The sequence below is a fragment of the Aethalodelphis obliquidens genome, unplaced genomic scaffold (genome assembly GCF_003676395.1).
Source record: "Aethalodelphis obliquidens isolate GAN/ISIS:26980383/991018 unplaced genomic scaffold, ASM367639v1 scaffold12, whole genome shotgun sequence".
Lineage (NCBI taxonomy): Eukaryota > Metazoa > Chordata > Mammalia > Artiodactyla > Delphinidae > Aethalodelphis > Aethalodelphis obliquidens.
The window spans coordinates 42313847-42340618 of record NW_020837956.1 but is presented as its reverse complement, the minus strand read 5'-3'; the positions used below and the strand labels follow the sequence as shown (position 1 = coordinate 42340618).

The 26772-nt window shown below is 49.9% G+C and overlaps 1 protein-coding gene across 2 annotated transcripts in view; it reads right to left on the bottom strand.

Moving 5' to 3' along the window:
* The window catches only part of MYT1L (myelin transcription factor 1 like), a 137188-nt gene extending 116465 nt beyond the window's left edge, over nucleotides 1-20723 (bottom strand). For both annotated transcript variants that reach the window (XM_027113907.1, XM_027113908.1), the window contains exons 1-3: nucleotides 20669-20723; nucleotides 20477-20510; nucleotides 20185-20247 (exon numbers count right to left, since the gene is read on the bottom strand). In XM_027113907.1, the coding sequence (XP_026969708.1) occupies nucleotides 20185-20247; nucleotides 20477-20510; nucleotides 20669-20723 (152 nt within the window). The remainder of the gene's footprint in view (nucleotides 1-20184; nucleotides 20248-20476; nucleotides 20511-20668) is intronic.
* Nucleotides 20724-26772: the final 6049 nt, after the last annotated feature.

Here is a 26772-nt window from a genome sequence, read left to right as displayed (position 1 = left end):
AATCTCAAGGCTGAGTAACACTAAGCAGGTGTTGACACCCACCCCGCGCCCCCCGTCTTCGCTTCTGATCTCTAGAGAGGGAGAGACGCTGTGCCCCTTCCTCACTGGGCTCTACTGAGGATCCATTGACACATTTGCTTCTCTGACATCTGTCATATGGTAGGTAGCCTCGCCATAAATGCTACTGAATGAAGAGATTGATTCTTTTATTCAGGAAACGTTCCCTTGAGCAGTGCAGACACAGCCCTCACCTCACAGGACAGGAGCAGAGAGAGTCACCCTCGTGGACAGGACGGAGGGTCAGGAAAGCTTCACAGAGGAACCGATACGGATGGGGCAGGAGAGAAAGACACAGAGAGAGACAGAGACAGAGAGTGGTGTGACTGCATCCGTGGGATGGCGAGGGACAGCCCTGGAGACGGAGGTGCCCATCACAAGGTGGTCAGTGGGAAGAGTCCTACAGGGCGTCGTTTGCGCACTGTCAACACCCTTCCTGTGGCTGCAGTGCGGTGAAGAGCCTGGAGGAGCCCGGCTCACGCCCACTGATTGGAGGGTGCGGAAGGCTCCGGGTCTTGTTGGGATTTTTGGTGGCAGAGGGGCAGGAAGGTCAGGCTGACTCGGGTGGGCTAAACGTGCACGGTCCCAGTTCCCACAGCAGCAAGAGGGGTGGATTCAGGAGAGAGGTCTGGCTGGCAACACTGGCTTGGGGCGGTCAGTGCACAGCGGGATAGAGCTGGCTTCCTGGGGAAGAGCGGAGAGAGAGTACTGACAGACCCCTAGGAAGACGGGCATTTGAGGAAAGGGAGGAGATGCAGAGGACAGAGGACTGTCCAAGTGCCCCGAGGGCTCCGAGGAGGCCTGAGCTGCTCCCCTGGGGCTCCCTGTCTGGCTGGAGGGGGTGGGAACAGAGAAACCTGCAACCCCGGGACAGCACTCGGAGCCCCCGGGAGGCCACAGGAGCGGGAGAAGAGTGACCTGGGCCAGGATGGATGTCACAGCAGGAGGTGGGTTTTGAACCTGCCCTGGAAGGCTGGGCCGTATCTACGCAGACGTTAGAGGGTCCAGGTCATCACACATGCGGAGAGTCTGTGAACAGCATCAGAGCTACATAAACACAAAAGCGACTCTGCTGAGAACACATACTTAAGTAACTTGCTCAAGATTACACAACTGTTCAACCTTGGGCAGCTTATTTAATCCCTACCAGCCCCAATTTCTCCATCTGTAAGATGGGTACAGTAATACCTAATTCAGACTCTTAGCAGCAAATGAAAAACATAAAAATATACATAAAACACCTTCTGACTATGTGGAAGGTGCTGCGGAAATCTGAGCTCTCTTTCTGTTATTTTCTCCCTCCTCTTGTCTTGTGTACAGTTGACATCCCTCTTTACCACTGAACTTTTAAAGGGGTATTCCTACATGCCTTTAGAATATATAAAGGTGTTTAAAAATACTGCAGAAGTAACTTAATTCACTGAATTATTCAATTAAATGGCTGGCATTCCAGACATCCTCCTGATATCTTTTCAACAATATATACATTAATAAAACCAATTCAGTTTTGACTACATATTGACATATTTCCTTAATTTTGTTCTTTTATTCTCTGTATAGTATTGTAAACGAGAGACAGACTGATTTGAATAGTACATATTTTTAAGTTAAATGTGACATAAATGTTCTAGGCATTGTAAGACATTCAATGAATAAATTTTCAAAATATTTACTTGACGTTATGGCTTTAGAGAATTAAAAAAAATTCTGTTTCTGCAAGGCAGAGACTTGCTTTATGGGTTTTTCTTTTATCATTTTAAATGATGTAGCCTGTTATGAAATACTTATTGCCTTGAATGGCAGTTTAAAGATTCAAATAAAACATAAAAAAATCATTGTATAATTTATTTTGACTCAAGAAGAACACTTCCCCAGGGGAAGGCAGCAGCCTGGTGGGTCCGTGGTCCACAGGGCTGACGTCCACCAGGGAGGAGGGGTGGAGACACAGAGAAACCAGCACCCTTTCCCCAAACCCGCTTTCCAGGAGATTTGGTTAAGTGGCTGCTGGGACTGTTTCTTGTATTTTAAAAGAAATCTTGAAATCCTTACAGGATCCCCCTCCCGTTTTTCTTTTCACCTGAAATAACCTGTGTTTCTCTGTTCTTCCAAAGTCAAAAGAATTCAACTAAAGCAGCCGTGGTATGAGCATAGCGCCTGCAGCACCTGCTTCCCCCTCCTCCCTCTCCCCCTTCCTCCCCTCCTTCCTTCCAGCCCTACTTCTCTATTTCCTCTCACGCTGACCCTCCCAGACCATGTCAAGTTCTGCTTTTTCCATAAAGTCACCACTGGTCAGTCTGGAATTCAGGATCCTCTGTCTTTAAAAACTCTGCACCATTAGATACTTAGCATCCTTTTTGTAACTATATTGTTACTGACTTTTTCATGTGTGTTCATTTTATCCTCCTTGGCGTTAGGGTGTGCTATAGAATTAATTATTCTAAGCTGCCGCTGTGCCAGTGAAGGAGTGGGTGTTCAATACATTGCTTTCTATTGATTGATATTTTACTGATGATTTTGCTATGAGCCTCCTGGTCTTCAGGTTGGTTCCACCAGCACCTGGCTTTCAATGACATGCTTGCCCTCGCCTTTCCATCTGCAAAACAGCATTTACTACACCTGCCACTTATAAGACTGCAAGGGGGAGAATGTTGAGAATGGCGGATAAAATCACCCCAACAGCCAGTGTACTCCTTGGCAGTGAGATCGACAAATTAAACTGCTCTATAAATTCACTTTGGCTCTTCCTATTTGAGCTAAAAATCTCGGATGGTTAAAAGGGTTCCTGAAGTGGCCAGTTCATGATGACCTGGGGAGCCACGTGCTGGGATACTCCTAAGACAACACTCTCAGAACAGCAGAGTCTGGAGGAGAGAGGACCCCAGCAATCACTCCATCTACCCCTTCACCTAGAAAAGGAAGAAGCTAAGGCCAGAGAGAGTCAGTGACAGGCACTAGGTCGGAATATGACCGGACTTTCCACCTGCTACGTGAGCACAACTCTGCCAGGTCAGGAGAGAAGCCTCTTAAGCATCCTACTTACATCAGCTTAGAGAACACGTCCAGAGAGGAAACGGCTGGAAATGAACACCGTGCGCGCTTAGGCTGTCAACTGCATGTGCTGCTTTCAACTTTATCGGTCTTGATATTTACAAGTCGACAAGAGTGCTCTAGGCCACATTTAACAACAGCACAGCAACACGGACGTTTCGGTCTGCATTTAGTCCAGACGAATTGAGCACTGGAGGCAGCAGCTGTGACATCGTTAGCAGGTGACGGTTCCACTTTGTGCTAGCACAGGTTCTAGACACTGCAGCAGTACTTAATGCCATAGCAACAGCTGATGCTGCAGGTGTACTTAGTACTGCAGTCCTGCTTAATACTACTGTGGTACTCCTCAACACTGCTGGGGTGCCCAATATTACAGGGATATCCAGCGCTGCTGTGACCCTCAGAACTGAAGGGCTACTGTGGGGCTCCTGAAGTTGCGCCAGCGCTGCTACCTTGAACTACAGTAGTTAAGACTGATGGGGAGAACTGAAAAGACGAACCACAGAATGGGAGAAAATATTTGCAGATGATGCAACCGACAAGGGATTAATCTCCAAAAGATACAAACAACTCACAGAACTCAATGTCAAAAAAACAAACAACCCAATCAGAAAACGGGCAGAAGACCTAAATAGACACCTCTCCAAAGAAGACATACAGATGGCCAAGAGGCACATGAAAAGGTGGTCAACATCACTAATTATTAGAGAGATGCAAATCAAAACTACAACGAGGTATCACCTCACACCGGTCAGAATGGCCATCATCAAAAACTCTACAAATAATAAATGCCGAAGAGGGTGTAGAGAAAGGGAACCCTTCTACACGGTTGGTGGGAATGTAAATTGGTGTGTAGCCACTATGGAGAACAGTATGGAGATTCCTCAAAAAACTAAAAATAGAGTTGTCATATGATCCAGCAATCCCACTCCTGGGCAAATATCCTGAAAAAACTATAACTCAAAAAGATACATGCCCCCCTTCGGGACTTCCCTGGTGGCACAGTGGTTGAGAGTCTGCCTGCCGGTGCAGGGGACACGGGTTCAAGCCCTGGTCTGGGTGGATCCCACATGCCGTGGGGCAACTGGGCCTGTGAGCCACAACTACTGAGCCTGCGCATCTGGAGCCTGTGCTCCGCAACAAGAGGCCATGATAGTGAGAGGCCTGTGCACCGCGATGAAGAGTGGCCCCCACTTGCCGCAACTAGAGGAAGCCCTCGTGCAGAAACAGGGACCCAACACAGCCAAAAATAAATAAATAAATAAATAAATTTAAATTAAAGATACATGCACCCCAATATTCAGCACTATTTACAATAGCCAGGGCATGGAAGCAACCTACGTGTCCATTGACAGATGAATGGATAAAGGAGATGTGGCACATATATACAATGGAATATTACTCAGCCATAAAAAGGAATGGAATACTGCCAGCTGCAGCAACATGGATGGACCTAGAGGTTATCACACTCTTTCTGTTTCTCATAAGTGAAGTAAGCCAAAGACAAATATCATATGATATCTCGCTCATACGTGGAATCTAAGAAAAAAGAGACACAAATGAACTTATTTCCAAAACAGAAAGAGATTCACAGACATAGAAAACAAACTCCTGGTTACCAAAGGGGAAAGATGGGGGAGAGGGATAAATTGGGAGTATGGGATTAACATATATACACTACTGTATACAAAACGGGCAAACAACAAGGACCTACTGTAGAGCACAGGGAACCACACTCAATGTCTCGTAATAACCTATAATGGAAAAGAATATGAAAAAGAATATATATGTATAACTGAATCACTTTGCTGTACAGCAGAAATTAACACAACATTGTAAGAAAGCTATACTTCAATAAAAAAAGATTGATAGGAAGAACTGAGAATCAAACTACATAAGAATTTATGATTTTGCCATTTACATCTTTGCCCCAGGGACCAATATATAAGAAAATACATGCAAATGAAAAATTAAAAATTTCTTACTCTTCCTCAAATACGTACTAGAGTCCTTGTTTTCGGATGCTCTAGGACAGAGTACTTTGTCTTTCTATGGCTGGTAAGAAATGATTCAGTTGTGGAATATTTAAAATACAGGCAGTTGAAGCATTGAGATGTTTATATGTACGGCTCGGTTCAGGTCGCGCAGGAGGTCCACGAGGGGCCTGGGAAAAGGAGCCAGCGGTGCTCGTCCAGCCTCGGCGAGGGCTTCCCAGCGCAGGGGTTAAACCACTGCCCTCAGCTCGGCCATTGGTCGATGTAAGTGACGCTGCTGTCTTATTTGTCTCCATATCTAGTAACACTAAATAGATGAGAACTTTTCTTCTTTTCTCTCAGTTTTCTCAGGCAGTGCCCACCTCCCCTCCCTGTGAGTAGGCAGATAATTCTCAGTCCTGCAGGCGCAAAGGTTCTCAGACATCCCGGTTGGGAACTGAATACTGGCCTGGACTAGAAGAGCTGGATTTGACGCCTCCTATTAATTGTGTGATCTTGAGGGGGTGGCTCCATCCCTGTGCGTCACAGGTCCTCGTCTGTAGGAGGAAGGGGTTGGTCAGATCCCCAGGGGTCTTTAAGGGCGTTTTCTGGAACCTGGGCTAGAGACCAGGTGTCTCGGGGCCTCTGTTCTCTGGGGCCTCCCTGTCCGTGGAAGGCTTCTGTGGGCGGGGCCGGGGGCGCTCAGCTGCTTGCCTAATTGCTAAGGGCTCTCGTTCGTTCCAGGATTCCGCGCTGTTTCCATTCATGGTTCCTATTGCAATTGGGTTCCTCACATCTTTCTTTTTTTTTGTTTTGCGGTACGCGGGCCTCTCACTGTTGTGGCCTCTCCTGCTGTGGAGCACAGGCTCCGGACGTGCAGGCTCAGCGGCCATGGCTCACGGGCCCAGCCGCTCCGTGGCATGTGGGATCTTCCTGGACCGGGACACAAACCTGCGTCCCCTGCATCGGCAGGCGGACTCTCAACCACTGCGCCACCAGGGAAGCCCCCTCACATCTTTTTTAATAGGTCATTCTCATTAATTAAAAGCTATCGGGTACCACAAAGACGTGAGTGAGGATCCGTGTACAGAGCGTGGAGCCACTTGACAGCATTAGCTTCTCAGAGTTTGAAGGATGCTGACATGACAACTGATGGCAAGAAAAGTCAGAGGTTGTCAAATGGCCCCATTGCTGGAAAAACAGCAACAACAACAGAACCTGAAACAAAAGGCTGCATACAGGTCCCTTCAAATGAATGCATGGTGCTTCCCAGGACCACATGCCCTGCGATGCGGCTGGAACTAACGTCAGCCCCCTTCGGCAATGACCACCTTGCTCAGACCACCCCGTTCCTGCCCCCTCTCTGTCTGAATCTGGGCTGCACGTCCCTCACTGAAGTGAAATACAGCACAGAGGGCTTATCTCAGCCTGGGATGCGGTCCAAAGGCCGGCGGCATCGTGGAAAGGGCTGGGGATGGGAGGCCTGGCTTGCCGGCCAGTGACCAGCCCATCACCTGGACCCCAACAGGTCACTCGGCCTCTGGGGTCCAGTTCTCACCACACAGCATGGGGCTGACAGAATGTTCTCGCACGCAGTAAGGTACACGCAAGCTGCTCGCGCGTGGAGTCCGCCTCGGACCACAGGGGACGGGAGATGAGCGTGAAATTGTCGGGCGCAACATAAGCCGCATGGAGCGCGTCTCAACGTGTTGTCCGCTCCCGGCTCCTCTTTGTCTGAACCTTGGGCCCGAGGACGCGGAACCTGAGTCTCCCGGACCCTCTTCCTCCTGGTTCAGCGTCCCCGGCGGCTCTGAGTCCTGCTGTGTCCACGCCCTGAATGTCTCCAGTGTGTCCTCCTCTCCCTCCACTCTGCCCCTGCCTCAGGCCAGGCTGGCTTCTGGCCCCCTGGTCACCAAGAGCTTTCACTCCTATCTCCTCCAATGCACTGACTTCCTGCCTTCCCCCCTCCCCCCCCCCCCCCCCCACCCTGTCTCTCTCTCTCTCTCTCCCTCCTGAGAGGACAAAACCTGACCCTGCCTGTGCACATACGGTCCTCTGTGACCCACTGGGCCACACCCTGAGGCCACGGCTTCCACATCCCCTTGTCCTCATGGGGGACCTTCTATGACCGGGATCTTCTTATGGCCACAGCCTCCTTCCTGGCTGTGCTTTTCTCCTCCCCGCCCCCGCTGGGGGCGGCCACAGTCCCACTGAGGACCCTGCCTCCTCTTCTGGCCTCCCTGGGCCCCCTCCACCACCCGGCCTCCTCAGGCTGGCTCCCCGAGGCCTGAGCTTCCCACGGGCTGGAGCTCCATGTCTGGTCTGGTGCTTCTTTGTTCGGGTGCCGAGCCCATCCGATGCCGGGGACCTGGTCTGTTACTGTGGGACCCGGTCTGTTACTGCGGGGACCCGGTCTGTTACTGTGGGACCCGGTCCGTTACTGCGGGACCCGGTCTGTTACTGTGGGACCCGGTGTGTTACTGCGGGGACCCGGTCTGTTACTACGGGGACCCGGTCTGTTACTGTGGGACCCGGTCTGTTACTGTGGGACCCGGTGTGTTACTGCAGGGACCCGGTGTGTTACTGCAGGGACCCGGTCTGTTACTGCGGGACCCGGTCTGTTACTGTGGGACCCGGTCTGTTACTGCGGGGACCCGGTCTGTTACTGTGGGACCCGGTCTGTTACTGTGGGACCCGGTGTGTTACTGCGGGACCCGGTCTGTTACTGTGGGACCCGGTGTGTTACTGCGGGACCCGGTCTGTTACTGTGGGACCCGGTGTGTTACTGCGGGACCCGGTCTGTTACTGTGGGACCCGGTCTGTTACTGCAGGGACCCGGCCTGTTCCTACGCGGATCTGGGCACTTGGCACAGTGCTGCTTAACAAAGAGCTCAGACTCACCGAGTGAAAGGGTGACTGAACACGTGAGCCCTCCCGCCGTGCCCTCCCCTGAGCGCCCCCTTCCCCCCACTGGCCAGGTGGAGAATCTCCCCCTTGGGAAGGCTGGCCAGCCCGGGGGGATGGAGCTCCTTCCTTCTCTGTTCCCTGGTCCCCAAACAGGACTCCGAGGGCCCTTGGGACATTCTGTCATATATGTGTATCTGCGGGACAGCTGGCCTCCTCAGGGGAGGAATCGCTTCCTTCCTGTGATGCCTCTGTATCCGACCATGGTCCTGACTCATGGTGTGGAGGTGACAGATGTCAGATGATAATCAAGGAGACTTCCTCCAAGGAGAAGACAGTAAGATCCTACTGGCTATAATTTAGGTAGAACTGAACGTAACCCCATCTCTTTACTTGTAGAAATTGTTCTTCTGTCTTTCCAATCATTTTCCATCTTCAGCATCCTTCCATTACGTCAGTAGCAACATCTTCCAGCAGGTACTACATGAACGGCCACCGTGAGCCAAAGAAAGGATGCCTTGGGGAGAGAAAGGGAGAAGTTTCCTCTGTCTTCTGAGGAGCTGATGACATCCATTTAGGAAGAAAATTTTACATCTGGGCAGAAACTGTGCGGTGGTGACAAGCGTCTGAGAAAGTTTGTGCGGATCGAAGATCCTGCTTCAGATGTTGTGTTTCGACTGTGGGAAAGAGATCTACTCTTTAAAGGAAGGTTGTGATGAATCCTTGTGTAAATAACACAGGATGTAGACGAAACACGGGTGAAAGCTGAGGTCCTGCCCGGCTGGAGCCAAAGCTGGGACTCAACAAAACTCTTCCAACTTCCATTTTCCAAGATGTTGCAAATTGGGAACGTTTGTGTCCATGCCGTTCCTTGGATAAAGGTGGGCATGAGTAGTGCCCCGGAAGGAAGTGAGGTGATTTGTCCCTCTGGCCCCGTCTCCTGCTCGGTGTTTGGGGGCACAGGGAAGAGGGCTCAGAGGAGGAAGCCCCTCACGGGCGTCCTGTATCCAATGCTTCTCCCAGGACCTTCCTTCTGTCTCCCTGGTCATACCCTCCCCTGCATCCTGTGTGTCTGGACGCATCGCTGGCATGGGCCACACATCTTAGGTCAAAGGGCAGGGTGTCCCTTTATCCCCCAATATTCCTTCTGCTCAACGGCTGTGTGTGCAGCGAACACTCAGTAATTAGCCAAACAGAGCATCTTTGAAGCAGTCTGTAGGGTCCTGTTCTACCTGGCCACAGAGGCGACCACTTCTCTCTTGCCTCTGCGCATTTCCCTAAACAGCACTGTACTTTCTGAAATAAGGCAACTGGGCGAGTTTCCCCAGCGGGGTGAAATCCAGCCCCTCCACCTGCTTGCTCCTTCCTGGTCTCGGGGCACTGTCTGCACGCCTACGGTCCCCCTGTGTACGGTAAATGGTAACCGTCCGACTGTCCGTTTGCCTTTTGTGCCGTCGGCGTGTGTGTCAGGGATGGTTGCTAAGGGCAGGGCTGTGGCAAACGCCACCCTCGGCTGGACCCCAGGGCCTCTGCACGGCGGCAGCCCCGGAAATGTGTGCTCGCCCACTCCCGGCTTGGGGCACCCACACTCAGGTGGAGCTCTCGACGGCCACAGCCGAGGCCCCCGGCTGGGCTGGAGGAGCACCGGGCAGTGAAGACCCTCAGGCCCTGCTGCAGAACCTCTGCTGCTCTTTGCTGGCCTAGATTTTTATCGTTCTAAAATCTAAAGACACTTTTATATAACGTTCAGGCACAGTTTCCTCTCTCAGGGGCTCTGTCCCTGCCCTGACGCACTTGGCTGTGGCTCTGGTGACCGGACACTGGCTTCTCTTCTGCTCCTGGGCTTGGAATGTTGAGGCTGGTGGGTGGCGAGAGGAGGGACCAGGTGACCGAGACAGAGAAAGAGAGCCTTTTGCCTTCCACCTGGCACGAAGCGTCGCCCCTCTGCCCGGAAGCCTCTTCCTTACTCAGCTCTGGAGGGTCTCACCCCAGGGTTAGTCTTGGGGGGTGGCAGCTGGGGTCCAGCTCACCTGAACACTGACAAGTGAGACCATTTAAGAGGGAAAAAGTGTGGCTTAAATTTCAAACCATGTCCTTTTCTAGAATTTTCTGGCATTAGCATTGTTTGAAAAACGACCAATCCTTTAAAAGTTTATCCTTTCACAAAAACATTTTGTTTTTTAGTAAGAAGGAAGTGTTTTAAAAACAATGATTCCATATTATTTGCAGAAGGAAACAGGGACACCTTCCCTTCTGCCGCTGGGAATGCAAACAGGTCCCATCTTCCTGGAAACTCTTTTTTTTTTTTTTTTTTTTCAGGTAGGAAAGAAACTCTTAAAACCATTCCGGTCCTCACGTCCTTCAAGCCAAGGCTCCTCCTTGTGACAAACTGCCCCAAAGAAGGAGCCAAAAGCCACAAAAGCTGTCTGCAAAGACACTTATCACACATGATCTATAACATGGAAAAGTTAAAAAAAAAATCTAAATAAATAATTTCCAATAATAAGAGTTGCATAAGTTACAATATCACCATAAGATGGAAGTTAGCCGTGAAAATTAAAATATTTAGTGACATCAGAAAAGGCTCATGTTATAAAGTTAAATAAAAATTTAAAAAGTACAAATTTACACCTATAACATGAGACTAAGTAAAAGAGTAAAATGCCTTAAAAATTCAGGGAAAAAGTCTGATGTTCTGGGCAAAGGTCACCTTCCCTGAACGGAGCACAGTGACAAGAACGAGACAGATGTTCATGAAAATCTGCCCCCACTTCCGCTACGCTTTCGTTTGTGATCCCATTTTTAGTCCTTATTTGAGAAAATGAGCATTTCCCACCTTTAATGCTAAGTCACCTTTGTGCGCATGCAGTATTTCTTCTGGTTTCTGTTGTCAATAAAAATTCCCTGGGAGGATCCGTTAAGAAAATTTGAAAAGCAAACTCCTTTTCATCTTTTCAAGTCCTGAAGTTTCAAAACTGCAAGTCCCAGGCCTTCTCGCCCCATTTCAGGGAGAGGCCGCGGCCGGGCTGTGCGTGGGCTCCGGGGCAGCATGCACGGGCGGCCCAGCCCAGGGCCATGCGGGCTGGGTGGTGCTGACGCCTGGCAGACAGGGCTCCAGTGAGAGCCTCGGCCCCCGACCCCCCCCCCCCTTTGCCTACACCATCACTTATTAGAAATCTCTTTGCGTTAATTTAAGAAGCATCTCTGGCAAAACCGTGCTGCCTCAGGGAAAGTTCAGTCCATTAGTCACTCAAGGCGGTGACTTTGTCCTAAGCATCTGATTAGTGTCTCCTGAGATGGGGGCAGGCGAGGGGCTGTGGTCCAGAGAGTCTGTTACTACAGGAGTGGTGGGGGGGCCCCCTGCCCCCTCCTGAGGGGGGGTCTGCTCCTGTATGCAGCACCAAGAAGCCACTCCGTAGTTCGCTCCCTGACATGTGGGTTAACCACGGTGAGGCCAGTCGGTCGCCTGCACCAGAGACCCCGGCTCCAGGATCTGGGTCTGCACGATCCTCCCGGCGGCCCTGCTGCCTCCCTGCCCTCCTGGCTCTCAGGCCCGCCCTGGCGCGGGGATCCAGAGGGTTCTCGGGGGGCGCAGACAGCTCATTCAGAAGCACAGCCGCCATGGGTTGGGCTGGGGCTGGCGGAGCGAGTCGGGAGCGTCACTGCGGAATCCAATGTTTTCCGAGCTGCTCACGGCCTACTCTCCTCCCCAGAGTTTTAGGAGATGCGTCCACTCCTGTGGGAAGCGTATCTCTGGCCACGTCAGATACAGCATTAGGTCGTATTCACGGCCCGCTCAGCGGCCACTAAATTACAATGAGTAGAGCTTTTAAAATCTGCTGAATTATACAGGGGGAGCTCAGAGCTTTCCCTTAACAGGAAAGGGAAGGTGCGTTTATCTTCCTGCTCCCAGGTCCACAGGGCCTCGCGGAGGCTCACGGGGCCCAGGTAGCCCAGTCTGAACGAGGGAAGTAAGCCCTCCACGGGTCGTGCACCATCTCCAGGGCGCGTCCAGCTTTTCTTCCAGCCGAGGCACTCTGGACTTTTACTGCCCGTGTGCTCCTGGCCACCAGGCTCTGCTCAGGCCAACATGCAGGGCAGAAACGGCCGGTGACCACAGAGCCTCGCTGGCCCAAGGGACAGGCAGAGCAGCTGAGGTTCTGAGCAGCCAGGAACCTCTGCCCCCACCACCTCGCACACGTGACCTGAAGTCCGTGTTGGGTCTGGGGCGGGGGGGTCTCCTCACGGGACAAGGCTGAGCCTCTGCAGCCCTGACCTGTCCACACCAGGCCGTCCAGTCCTTCCCCAGACAGACGGCCACTAAGTATTTCCTCAACTGCCAGCTTCACACACTCTGGATTTGTTTGCTGGTTGCTCGCCCAGGACACAGCCTCTCTGCATTACCTGAAAACCCCACTAGAGCAGGTGGCTGCCCTCGGCACACACAGGCCTGTGCCCTCGGGAGCCGTGACCTCACACTCGGGGGGCATCTGAATCCCCTGGGAGGGGGAGGGAAACAGACAGCGGGGCCCCTGCCACATCCTCTGAGTTGGCGGGTTTGGGGTGGGGCGTGTAGCCAGGATGCTTCCTTTCCAAGAAGTTCTCAGGTGATACTGACGTTCCGGGCTTCGGGGAGGACGCCCTGCCTGAGTGGAGCTGATTCGGCCTTCAGCCCAGGGATGGCTTGGCAGTCAGAGGGCTCAGGCCCGGCTGTGGACCCACTGCAGCACCAGAACTATGAGGACGGTGTCGGTGGCTCATCCAGAGCCCCTCTTCACTGGACCTGACCCCTCCGGCCTCCTCTGGACTTTGGGGCCCCGGCAGGCAGCCCTGGGATGAGGTGAGAGCCAGGCGTGGGGGTGATTGCCGGGAGATGCCGGACGATGGGGCAGAAGTGAATTGACCTCAATTCCCAGTTTACGTGGACAATTCATTCTGCACTGTTTAAGCCAGTTTGCAGTGGGGTTTCCATTTTTTTGTAGCTGGAAATGGTCTAAGTCACACAGAAACTTTTTCAGACGAAAACACTGCAATCTCATCAAATTAACTTTACAGCTAAGAGGGCAGAGCTTCCTTCCTCTAACTCTGTCACCAGTTTTAGCAGGAAGAAGGTTCTGGAGTTTGGGGGTTCAGTCATTTCTTGGTGTCTCATCTTGGAAGCCCTGTTTTCTCTTCAGGACAGAAGATCCAAGAAGGAGGAGAAGCAACCACTTTGCAGAAGGACAAAGGTCATCCTCGTGACTCCTCGGGCTTCTCAAAGCGTGGGTATAAGTAATGATACTAACGACGTGATTGCTCTCAAGTATGGGTTTGAAGAGCTGGTCGCAAGGCTGACTTCTCTGGAATCGCTGGTTCTGACTGCAGACTCCAGGTACCTGGAGCTGCGGCCTGGACTTGTCATCTGGACACACTGGACTCAGCGTGAGGGGCTCACACGTCCGTCCCGTCCACCCTCCCCCACCATTCACACCTCTCTGAGGACCATCCAGCAGCCACTGACTCTGGGCGTCGCCTCTCCTGTCCCTGGTGGTGCGGACACGCAGGGAGCCCGCACACAGGACGCGGAAGACCAGCTCGGGGCTGCGCAGCCAGCCGTCGGCAGGTGCGCGGGGCTCCCGGTTCACGATCGCCCAGCGGGCCAGCGCCACCCCCCCCGTCAGGACCCCCTCTCCGCCCACTAGTTCTTAAACGTGGTGGCTGCGTACCTGCTAGAATCCCAGCACAGACGGTGGACGTCGGAACCGGTAAACCCTGACGGTAGCCGTACCACACACCGATTTCTGCTGTGTGTTCTGGAGATGTTTCAAAGCCATGTTTATATATCTTTAATCACTAGTTAATAAATCACACCGAGATTATAATTCCTGTGTTTAGTTCTTAACCAATACAGATTGTAATATTAGAGACTCTCTAAGTATACTTATGTTTTAGTTCCTACCTGAAAATACCTATATTCCTCCTCTATGAATGTGGAGTTATTTTCAAAGTATCCTAAATTTTATAAAATGTCAAAAATCCACCCTGAAATGCATGACCTGTTTTATTTGCAGCTTTAAATACACTGAATCAGTCACACTGTCTTCTGAAATATGTAACAGACTCGGCCGGGGCCAGAGATCTGTCCGTTTGGGCGGACGTGCTCTAGACGAGCAGCAGGCATACTGTTTTCTTGGGATAATGGCCAGGAAGCTTTTTTTTTTTTTTTTAAATAGAGGATTTACTGTGACAATGAAGGTTAACTGCCACCACAGTCTGGAAAGACCACGCCTGAATTTTGTGTTTGCACACATACAATTCACAATAAGGCAATGGTGAGTCTGGGAAACCCACTTGCTTTGAATCTCCACTTCAGACACATAAGTCCCGAGATCACAACATTTTTGCTCTCTCTGCAACCGGGCAAGCTATCAAATTAACGTTAAAATAGGTGTGCCCTAACTTCTGATTCATAATATTAGTGACAAATAGTAAAAAGGACAGGCACGCTATAAAGTTTATGCACAGGGTGATGCACAGCGATGTCTCATAAAGAATGAAGGGGGAGTTGTTGACGCTCGTGGCTCCTGGCTGGGTGGCTGCGTGCTCAGAATTCTTCATAAACGCCCCAGAGTGTGCCCTGCTGCACGGCAGCCATACATTAATTAGAGCATAAAGCCGACACTGCAGTGTTTCCGTGCACCCAAGTGGATCTTCATTTTTCACATGCGGGACCCTACTAATTAAAATCAGCTTTGCAATTAAATGTGGAAAATTGTGTTAAACTTTCAAGCGTGGTTAGAAAAAAATGCAATTATTTTTAGGGTTTTTTATTGTAATGCAAATGGAAATTCTACCCATGTGAAACCAGTAAAAGGGAAGTAGAGGGATCCCTATTTCTCTTTCTTCCTCTCTGTCTCTTTCTTTCTTTCCTTTTTGATTATCGATTCTCCTCTCAGTTGCACGTTGAAATGCTCCACCATCTCTCCCAGTGCCTGGCTCTCTTCCAAGGCTTTTAGTGAGAGCTCTTTGTCAAGGCATGAATAATACAGCCCCCAGGCTGCTGGCAGCATCCAAATGAGGCGTGCATACATCAGGAAGCAAGCCCTCAGCTCCAGGTCCAGAACAAGCTCCCGGGAAGACAAGCAATTATTCACCCGTGGCTGCCGCCATGGCAATCACACTGGTAGGTGCAAAGGTATATGAGATGGAAAAAAATCTGAAGAAGGAACGTGCACTATAAGCCAGAGAGAATTTAATGATTTCCTAATAAAAAATAAATCTACCATTTGGAGCTTTTAATTTTAAAGTTTCAAGATAAATTGATTTGACTCTGAATTTTCTAAATGGGGAAGGATTTAAATATAGTACCAAAGCCATCCCCTGGCTTTTGGGGGATCGTTGCTTGTGCAAGTTTCTCAAGCAGAGCCCCACGCTCCACAGAGAGTAGCTTCGAAGATGGCTGTGAAGGGTGAATGTAAATAAAATCTATTAAATTTCAGAAGTAAATTCAGAGGGTTCACAAAACCAATGACGTGAAGAATGAATTCACATTAAGGGTTCTCTTTCCCTCTCCCTCTCTCTCTCTCCCTCTCTCATTGGAGGCTTATACAAAAATCACCATTCAGAAAGAAAGAAGTAAATCCAATTAATTCCAAATGGTCCAGGATGTATATAACTATTATAAGGAAGGCTAAAATTCAAATTCCTCTACAGTGTTTAATGTTTATTAATCTGAAATAGAAACTAATATTTTTTACGATTCCTATTTCTAAGTTTTATTGGGACTTTGATGATGAATTTAGTGTCTATATATTCATCCCTTTGTAACATCAAGTTGCACTGTATCTTTAACACAAGCAGTATTTTATATCAACGTGGGGAGGAAACGTTGTGAATATATGGCATAGAATGTTCAATCTTACTCAAATGCTTAGGAGTAGATTTTTGCAGAAATGTTTTGACGTTCCATATTTTGGCTCCTATCTTAATATCCGTTCATCTAATTCTCTGGATTAATAACCAATCTCTTTTTCAGGTCCTTGAACCAAACAAAAACAATTATAGATAAAGTGACTTGTGGTCTCCTGTCCATGTGTCTCCATCCCTAAGACGTTCATCTGCAGTAGAGGGGGGCATCACCAGGACATGCAGAGGGCCCAGTCCCCCAAGACGCCCCCTCAGCTCGGGGTCTGGTGTCGTCGGGAAGCTCTTCCTGCCCTCGGAGCCCCAGGCCAAGGGTTGGGTCTGCATCCTTCACACCTTGCCTGCCTGCAGCCTCTAGCCAACCAACCAACAGCCCAGCAACTTCCTAAACTCCAAGTGCATGGCCTCCACGTATTCCATTTTCTTTCTGCTGCCCAGGCTGCAGGCACGTGGAAAAACGCTCTTTTTTCACCCATAGGTGTTTTAAATGCTTACAGGTCACGAGTCTGCCTGAGCACTGGGAAGGAGGTGGCCCAGGGAGGAGAGTGGGGCATCCAGGACGCTCCCTTCCCTGAATTTAGGCGTCTAAGAACCAAACTCTGGAAAACTCACTTAGGATGGCAGAGGGGTAGTTTTGCACCTGCAAAGAAAGCCTGGGATGGGCCCCTGCGTTTGAGATGCAAACTTCAGCTACTCATAAATACCAGTTTAGAAAAGACGTGTGCACTGGACTCTGTGCGGTCAGGTGTGCGAAAGATGTGAGATGTGAGTGGGAAAGCAGAGGTCGGATTTGCTGTGTACAGAAGACTGTGTCGGTATTTTGCTTCACGACAGGAGACTTACTTCTGGCCCTGACTGCAAATCCATGATGGTTTGTCATACTTATGTGCTAATAATATAAAACCTAAAAAAGTCAGAGTCATGTGTCTAGATACTAATGATGTTTCTGAAGATAACGGCTGGTAATCTTGTCCTCTGCCTGGAGGCCTGGCCCTGTTCACATGCATCAGGGCAAAAAATATTGACTGAGCTCGGATCCCTGCTGGTCAGTGTGCAGGGATTCAAAGAAATGGACCTTCAGTGCCAGGAGCGTAACCCCTCTGAGGAACTGCTGTGCTGCCTGCATCAGATAACGAGGTTCTGTCATTCGTCTTCCTCTTTTTTACCTTGACTGCCCAGAGACTCAGCACTGAATGGAATACTGTATCAGAACTCCTGATACATCCTGGGTTTCTGGTAAAATTATGTTTTCATTTCCCTTATGTTTTTCCTAATTTATCTCTTTGATTCAACCTTTACCTGTGCAGTTGTACATGTGTTTATCAGGCACCTCAAATTGATGGTGAACTATTAACACAAATAAACACCCATGCATAGATTACCTTTAGTTCAAGGACATAATTTTTGAATAAGGCAGACCAACGAATAAAGTAAGTATTATAACTTTAATTCCTACCTCTCCATTGTTAACCAGGATCTTAAATTGTGAATGCCTCATGAATTCAGATTAGTGTTTAATTTCACAGGTCCTATCTGATGATTGATCCTCCTCTATCACCTATTCCCCGTTTCTCACAAATCCACAGCCCTACCTCTACCACACAGGAAAAAAGCCATCAGTCTTAGAAGCTGTCACGAAAAGCCAAACCCCCATTGAAGCAGCAAGGCCACCCCCGACGTGCACGCCCTCCAAAGCAATAAGAAGGCACGCTGAGACTGCGATCAATACTTGACCTCCTTAGAAATTTTCTTGTGTTCAAACTAAAGATGAACTGAGAGGCATCATTTTACCACTTGTTACCAAATTTCCTAAAAATTGTATGCTTTATTTTTTACATTGCTGATTCCCCTCACCTGCCTCCAATTAATTTTTGTGTGTTCAAGTAAATAGATACTTCAATATACTAAAAGAATGCCTTTTTATTTGGCTATGAACTGGCGTGATATGTGAGTAAAATGAAATTGTAGCCTTAACGGGAATACATTCATTGGAAAATGTATCTTTAAAAGACCGAAGTAACGGGCAGTTTCATCAAGACCAGAACTGAGGCTGCTGCCCTTGTCCTATTTGCAGGGGCCTCATGTGCTCCGAGCATCAGCGGGGACAGGGCAGCGGGCAAGGTGACACCTGTGTCGGTGGGTGGGTAGTGCAGGTATGCATGTGCATGAGCACAGCTGTCAAGGGGGAGAAACTTGCATTTAGGAAATCTTTAAAAAATAGAAAAAAACAAAGCCAGATATAATTGAAGAGTCTCACAAATTTGAAATAGCACCAGTCAAAAGATGTTGATGTATACGCGAATCGTATCTACTACAAGGAGCCCCTTTTCAGTCTGAGCAATTCAAGTGTCACCCCTTAGTTGAGAACTGCTGATATGCAGACGCGGAAAAATAAAATTTAGAAAAAGCCCCACTTGATAACCCAGTGAGATTCCTCGGAGAGAAGTCTTATCTGTGACGTAAGTGTTGAATGGTAATTAGTTTTACATAACAAAGTCTGCAACTTTCTCATTATAAAACCGAGGAAATTTGAAGTCAATACATGTTAAATAATTCACCCAAAGCCCCTTGGGTAATCAGTGGCAAAGGGGAAACGGGGCCCAGTGTCTGTGTACTGGGTTCCCACAGTATGCCTCCCCACTCACTATTTCTATTAAAACAGTGGGAATTCCAATAATTGCAAACACTATGACTCATGGTAAAAAATAACATTTTAAATTTAAAAAATTGAGATTATTTTTGCTGTAAAATTGTCCAATTTGGCTGTTCCTGTGACTCCTCTCTAAAATTCCGCCTACTTCGCTCCTGAAAAATTCAGGGTGTTCTGAGCTCTCAGCAGCATCGGGTCTCAGAGGAGGGTGGAGCCCAGCTGTCTTCGCATTGTTCCCAGCCTAAGGCTGAGCATCATTTCTGAGCAGTGGAGGAGATCCCAGGGAGAGCTGTGCACACACACTGCATCCCACAGGGCCCATCAGTCCACAGCTCTAGGGGATGCACCTTGGGTAGGAATACAAACGCTTGAAACAATTCTTTGGGAACTTCATGATTTTTCCAGCAAAAGTGTGGTTATGATGCCCAATTAAAACTAGCTGACACCTAATTAAAACTTTTTAGTCAAATTTAACCATTCTTTCTAATAGCAAAACTATTGTCTAGTGAAGAGATGATTAGGCGAAAAAATCCACTCATGCTTGGCTAACTTGTTTTCCATTGTAAACGTAAACAATCCAGTTTTTAAAAACTGGATTTTTAAAAAGGAATTTACATATATACTCCTTCATAAAATAACATATAGTTAAAAAAACCACATATTTAAATTACATAGTTCAATAAGTTTTCACAATCAAATAATAATATAATAAATTAAATATAATAATTTAAGTCACAAAATTCTCTTAACCATGGCCTGTCGTTCCTTTGGTATGAAACCATTTCATCAGGGATGCCCACTGAAAATTCCCTGCCTCCTTAAACGCTAGCATGGGTATTTTGGAGTAATTTGAAATTTTCCCCTTGTTGTTGCTAAAGGACAATCATAATAATTGCTTGATTTCATCCGTAAATTAGTGTTCAGCTGAAAAGGAAATAAAGTGGAAAGCAGCGAAGGACGGTCACCCTGGGGTGCTCAGGGCACCTGCTCTAGCTCCCGAGCTTTGGGTGCCCGGGCCCGGCCCCTGATGGCCGCTTGGGCTGAACGGCCTCAGAAGTGGATCTCAGGACTGAGCTTGCTGCACGTGACTCGCAGTCTTGGTGTGAAGGATGCGATTCCGCTGTGGCGCATTTTAGCAGCCGTCACCTGCCTATCCCGTGCTCCAGGTGCTGCCACCTCTGTCACGGACATGAAATCCCGGTGTTCACGCGCATCACCTCTAAGCCCCAAAGCCTCCGAGCGTGATCTGTCCGGACTCTCCCCTCCTGCTCTGAATTTCCCCTGCAGCTGCCCGGCGCCAGGCCTGGACCCCCTTTCCCAGGACGAGCCGAGTGCCCACAGGAAGGTCAGGAAGTTCACGCTTTACTTTACCACCGGATGTTTACCATCCTGAGCTACGGAAGGAGGAAACGGGGAGGAGAAATATGGCTCCCAGTGACCTAGGGGAGGATCCCAGGGAGCAAGTGGGGAGAGGTGCAAGGCTGGTCCTCAGTCGCCACCCCTGGTGTGGGGTAAACGCTGCCCCAGAAGGTGGTCAGAACATCTTACAAGAGCCCCACATCCGAGGAGGACAGGAAAGCTTCCCCAAGATGGTCCCCATTCATTGTGCCCACAAGTCACTCAGCATGGCGTGAAAATCCGAGGCCTTACCTTCTGTGTCTCGCATATTTTCCGCTGACGTGGCCACTGCCGTCACAGCCAGGGGTGGGACAGCTGCAAGAGGAAAGGATGGGTCACTCAGGTGCCACCTGGACGGGAGGGAAGCGGGGGACGCAGACAGACAGGGAGGGATGGAACTGGGAGGAGGGGGCTGGGGTGCAGGCCCTGGGTCCCCCGGGCGCGCAAAAGCCCTGTCTCTGCTACGACGCACAGTCTCTGACCGCCGCTGGGGTGCATCCTGCCCGCTCTCTGAACAGGATACCTGCCCGTCCTGTTCACTGACCTGAACAGCTCCTGTATGGCCGGCTCCACAGGAACTGCAGAGAGAGGAAAAGACACAAATTGATGATCGATCCCAAGAAGCCCCTTCCACAGACAGCTACCGAGAGGGTGGTGTCCAGGCCGGGTCTGAGGGCTTCGGCAGGACAAAGGGGACCCCAGCAGGGCCCCCAGGGACCTGGAAGCAGGGACGTACCTCGGAGCCCTTTGGACCGCGTGCGGTGCCGCCTTTCCTCGGTATCCACCTCCATCTGGGGAGAGAGGAAGGCAGTCAGCGTGCTTTCCTGCTGGCAACTCAGGGACGGGTTCCCTCTGGAAGGGGTGCTGCTGGGGAAGGACCAGGCAATCTAAACGTGTTGTTTAAAGGTAACAAAGCAGACCTCGTCTTGCAGGGCCCCCGCAGTGGAAGACTTTGATTAGGACACACCTGGGTCGGTCAGTCTGAGTTGTACTTTGTGCCAAGAATATAATGGATAGGGCTGAAGTTTGCAGGAAGGAAAAAAGTGCATATATTAATGTCTAGATTCTCCCTGTAGCTGAAGTGGAGTCGTGGTGGGGAGGAGGTGGGTGTCACAGAAGGACACGTTTTAGCGTGCGGGCTACTCTCGCCATGGTCTAGTCCTGGGGGACAATTGCATCTACCTTGATCTAAATCGTCAGGACGCTTTCCAGGGTCACAGCAAGGCTCACACTTGGAGATGACAGTGTTTCCATCTATTACCTTGCAGGGTCCTCACACGATTCTGTAAGGAGGTATCTTTCTTACACTTCCTTTACAGCTGTGATTTGCCCAAAATCATTCAAGGGGCAGCTTTGGTGCAGGGTCCTGAAACCAGCCACTGTCTACACGTCCTCTTTAAGCCACGGGAACATACTGCCAGCTGGGTGAATGTGAGTAATTTATACACAGCAAAACCGCATCATGGGAGAATTCCACTCAACGCATCAGAGGGGCTGACAAGAGATGAGCAGTAAAGACGACAGCTCCTCTGACCAGATTCCAACCTGGACTGTGTCATTTTTCACCCCACCCATTGTGGCCAGAACTGCATTCTGGGCAGAAGATGGGGACGTCGTAAAATGTCAGGTACTGGGGGGTGTGTGTGGGAGAGATGGATTGGGAGTTTGGGGTCAGCAGATGCAAATTAGTACATATAGGATGGATAGACAACAAGGTCCTACTGTAGAGCACAGGGAACTATATTCAATATACTGGGACGAACCGTAATGGAAAACAATATGAAAAAGAATATATATATATATATATATATATATATATATATATATAACTGACGACAGCAGAAATTAACACAACATTGTAAATCAACTATAACTGTACTCAAACAGCAACAAAAAGTCACGTATGCACAGTTCACCTCCTTCACAGTTTATGACAAGAAATGTCAGAATTTGGGAAAGAAGACTCTAGTTGGACACTTGCGGCTGTGCCAGGTGACAGTATAGAAGAGACCTGGGTGGATCCTCTCTTGAAATAAACCATCAGCAAGGTGAGGTCCTGCACAGAGTCTGATTAATGTTCATGCCAACTGACCAACAAATAGGTATTTATTACTCTTGTGTGTGGAATAATAAAAATACCTATAATAAAAAATGTGAGTTCATTTAATGAGCTTAATATCTTAATGGGAGAGGCATCTGCATAGACATAAGATTTGGCAGATTTAATAAAATAAGAAGAATTTCAGGAAAGGAGGAGCCCATGCGAGGTGAATCACGGAGGGGGAATTTCTCAGGGAAAGCTGAGATACTTCAGGACGATTAGTTTAGGTGTAGAAGGAAGAAAGGACTTACACATCCATCGTGTGTATAGACACATGCAGAGGCTCAGCTGACATGCAGATGCTAGAAACGCGTACTTGGATGGACGCGCCAGTGAATGAGCTGGTGAGGCCGTTTGCTGGGGAGATGGTGGGTCAAGGGGACGGCGGGAACAAGGTGGAACCTCGGGGTGATGGGCTTGGCGGAGCAGGAAGCGCTCGGCCACAGGGAGAGTGGGAAGGGCACCTTGGGGGCCTGGACAGACCTGGAGGGTCACTAGTGACCCAGCGGATAGACAGCTGTTGTTGGTTCTTGAGCGCAGGAGGAATCCCTCACCAGCAGATTTATAAAGAAATGAATTTAGCAGCAGTTCGAGAGAGCGCAGAGGGGACCAGAGTGGGCCAAGAGGAGACGACCTGCCCGGGGGGAAGGGCCTCCACCACGTCGGCCTGCATCCTGAGATGCAGCTGACCCTGCAGGGAGGACAGGCGCAGGGAGGCGGAGAGGAGCTGGGAAACGTTTCAAGGAGGGTCGACGTGGCACGCGGTGCCGAGCCTCCTTGGGTGGCCGCCCTTCCTCTGCTGCATCAGCCCCGCTCGGGGTGTGGAAGGCTGGAAGGCAGACGCAGTCTGGGTCAGCGGTACCCCGGGTGGCACGTCACAGCTCTGAGGCGGCTACTGCACCTGGAAATCCTCTCCAACGCTCACAGTTTAGCAAAACGCGCAAACAGGGCCCACACGCCCTGGGGCGACGGGTGACGGAGGAAATGCTGGGTCCTGTTCTGTGCAAGTGGAGTATCTCCTAACACTGCACACCTGTCGTAGGACCAGGGACGCAGAGACGACGGGATGGAAGCCTGTTCTTTAAGGAACTCAAAGCCGAGGGGAGACGTTGTGTCAGGGCCCTGAGAACATAACAGAACACAGACGAGCTGAAGGTAACCCTTCGGGAGGTGGACAGAGGCTCCCAGGGGGAATCAAAATATGCGCCGTTTTCAAGGAAAATTGCAGGTTTCAGATTAAAAAAGGGTTGGGGCGGATGTTCCAGGCAGAGGGAGCAGGACGCGCAAAGGCCCTGGGGCACAGGCACGTGGGGAGTTCCGGGGGCCTGGGGGTGCTTAGGGTTCACTGGGGGGCCACCTTCAGCTGGCGCGGGCTCCTCGGAGCTTCAGAGGGACATGGCCAGTCACGCTCGGGAAGCCCGCACCCTTGTCACGGACGCTTGTGCAGCATCTGAAATGAAGTCCAGCCGTCGCCCAGGAGAGGGCTTGTCACCAAAAGGGCACTGAGGCCATCGCTCTGTGGGTATGAAGTCGAAAACTTGGCTTACTAGCTAATCGCTCATATGGTTGCCTAAGAATTGTTTGATTTTTTACATTTAAGTTTTAATCCATTTTTTTTACATATGGGGACAAACTTATTTTCTTCTAGATGGACAGTTAATTCTGCCACTAATCCTTCAATTAATAAATACTAGCTCCACCCCCGCCCCAACTAAAATACACGCTCTTGCTGTGCTAATTTCCCACCGCAGCTGGGCCCCTCTGTGGACCGTTCTGTGCCACTGCTCTGTTTATAGCAGGGCCAATCCTGTTTGAATTCCAGGCTCCGTAGTGGGTTTTGCTCTCTTGTAAATAAGCCTTTAAGGGTGGGATTAACATACGCACACTACTGTATATAAAACAGATAACCAACAAGGACCTACTGTACAGCACAGGGAACTATACTCAACATTTTGTAAGAACCCATAAGGGAAAAGAATCTGAAAAGGCAAAGTAGCAAAATGGATTCAAACTTCCTTTTCACACTCACGTATCAATGTCCGGAAACGGCCGGCGAGGTTCAGATTAGGCCGAAAGCGTACAGTTCACAGTGGGAGATACGTGAGGAGGTTCTTTCATTTTCCAAGCCTACACCTGCGAGTGTCCTGCAGGGCCCCCTGCCTGCGTCCCCACTCCTGCCTGTTTTCACCCACCCTTTCCCACCTGACGGCGTCTTCCTCGGAAGCATCAGGGGAGCTGTGTGTTTGAATTTGCTCTTCCAAGGGGTCTGAGACCTGAGTTGCAGAAGCTTCACTGGTGATGCCTGAGCAGGTCGTCAGCAGCGCTTTCTAACCTACGGGCTCTGGTCCTGCCTGGGCCTGGACAGAAGCAACCTGGTTACCTCTGCCCGGGTTTGGGTTTCTGATTCCCACTCTAGTGATTCACAGTTAGAAAAATCACCCTTCAGGAACTACTACAGCACTAATTCTTTTATTTTTAAGCCCACTGCTTATTTTAAAAATGAAGAGAGGTTTTCTTAGGAGCTTAAAATGGTTTTATACTTAAAGTCTAGAATTTAAAAGTTTACTTTTGAACCAACAGAAGCCATCAGAAGGACTCACTGAAGAGAGGGCAGTGAATTATGCTGTAACATGTAAACTTGAATCTGGAAGCAGGAGTTGTTTTGCTATTTGATTTCCCCCATCCTCCCCACCAGTAAAATGCACACTCTGGTCAGGTTGAGCCTTAGTGAAGATAACAGAGTATCAACTATACCAAAAACCGCACATTCGTAGATTCCTTCAAGACTTTGGAGGCCGAACAGGCTCCAGGCCACAGCAATGCCCCTGGGAGGGGCTGGAAGTGGAGTCCTGGGACCGCGAGGGCCATCGGTGTCCTAACCCATGTCTCCACGCACCGTCACCGGCGCTCCCTCTGCAGGGATGGGGCAGGGGGGCCTCGGGCCGCGGTCTCCGCGGTGGGCGCAGCTGGGGCTCCACACAGAGCCGGAGCTCCCTCCTCCTCCCCAGCTGCTCCCCAGTCACTGGGGAAGTAGCAGTCACTTTGTCATCAGCCAGGCCCTACCTTTCACCTGCTGCCACCCAACCTGCGGTCGCTCACTGTTCATTAGCATCACCGAGGAGGGAGGGTTGCAGGCAGGCGGCAGCCCGAGTGGTGTGACAGTGAGAAAGTCGGGGACGGTATAATGAAGGGAAACTAGAAGCTCTGGCAAAACCAAGGGTGCAGATCAAACTGCCTGCAGCTGTTTCCCGAGAGCTTTCATGCCCGGGGTCACCGTCTCCTAGGTAACCGAGGTCTCCTAGGTAAACGAGACCCCGCTCCACGCAGCTCCACGTGATGGAAGCTGCTTCCTCGTCTCAGTTCAGACGCAGGGAAGTTTTGGTTCATAAAGAAATCCACCGGGAAAGATCAGCGAGAATCGGAGATTACGTATCGTGTCATCCTTGAGTAGAGTTAAAAAAATACTGTAATAATTTAAAGTGTTTTCCAAAATATGACATTTTCTGTGAATTTAACGTAGTGCAAATATGTTGAGATTGAGGATTCTTATCCAATATTTATATTAAGACAAAGGATAGCGTTATTGTCCAAAGGTTACAAAATTAGAAGAAATAAAGGGGTTTATGGTCCACGGTTTATAATTTTCAGTTTAGTTATCCCACCTCTTAGGATGGAAATAAGGAAAAATTAGACAAATAAAACACAGGCAAAGCCTTGGGTTTTCCGCTCCTAACTTTTCCTTTGCTCCCTCCTCTCCTTTTCCCAGTCATGGAGGAGGGGTTACCCAGTCAACTCCCCTCAAAGGACAGAGACCGCGGCTCCCACCGGTTCACCCCAGACGCCCCTGTTTGCAGAGGCATGGTTGGTGCCAACAGAGGCAAGAGAGACTGAGACAAGAAACCAGGAATTCTCTGGGCAAACACGAGAAGGAAGCCGCTGGCCGCTGGCCGCCTCCTGGCCCTGACTGCGGTGTGAGCGGGGCCTTGCCCACCTGACCCCCACGTGAGCTGCTGCCTCCGTGCTCGGGGACCAGAGGGAAAGCCGCATATGCTCCTCGCTCTTGGACGATTCTGTGAGTAGCAGTTTTGGGGGAAATCTAGGATAACAGAGGAAGTAGCATATCTGAAGTTCATTGGAATGAGGAGGTTTGGAGGCTGATTAGTTTATGAACTGGTCAATAAGTACTTAGTAAACGGCAAGCAACTCTTTGTGGTCTACAGAGAATTCCTAAAGTCACTGTAAAACACGGCATTAGACAGTGACCTGCACTGGAGCAGGAAGCAACGCCCCTTCCTTGAGGCTGTTAATACGTAACCCATCGGATCCACACCTAAAACTCTGGAGATTTCATATCCAAATCTGAATTCCTGACTTTTTTTCTGGAAAAACCAGGGGATCTGGAAGCATTACTCTCTTGGCAACAGTTGGCTGGCGTGGCTGCGTTCCACGTGGCAGCCCCATGTCCATCCCATACCTTGTGTGTGACCCCCGCCCAGCCCTGGCATGTTTGACTGTGTTGCTCTTGATCTGGTTCCAGTTGTCTCAGAAGAGGGGCTCCGACAATGCTGACAGCTGTGTCCAGGCTGCCCGGGGCTGGGTCTCCCTGGGGGTCCCTGCTCCGGCCCAGGTCTCTCTGCCCTTGAGGATAACTGCGATATCCTCAGAACAGAGCAGACGTCTAAGTTCCAGGGCCTCTCAGGAGTCAAGGAGAAGCCAGACCTAAAACACATGAACGTTGT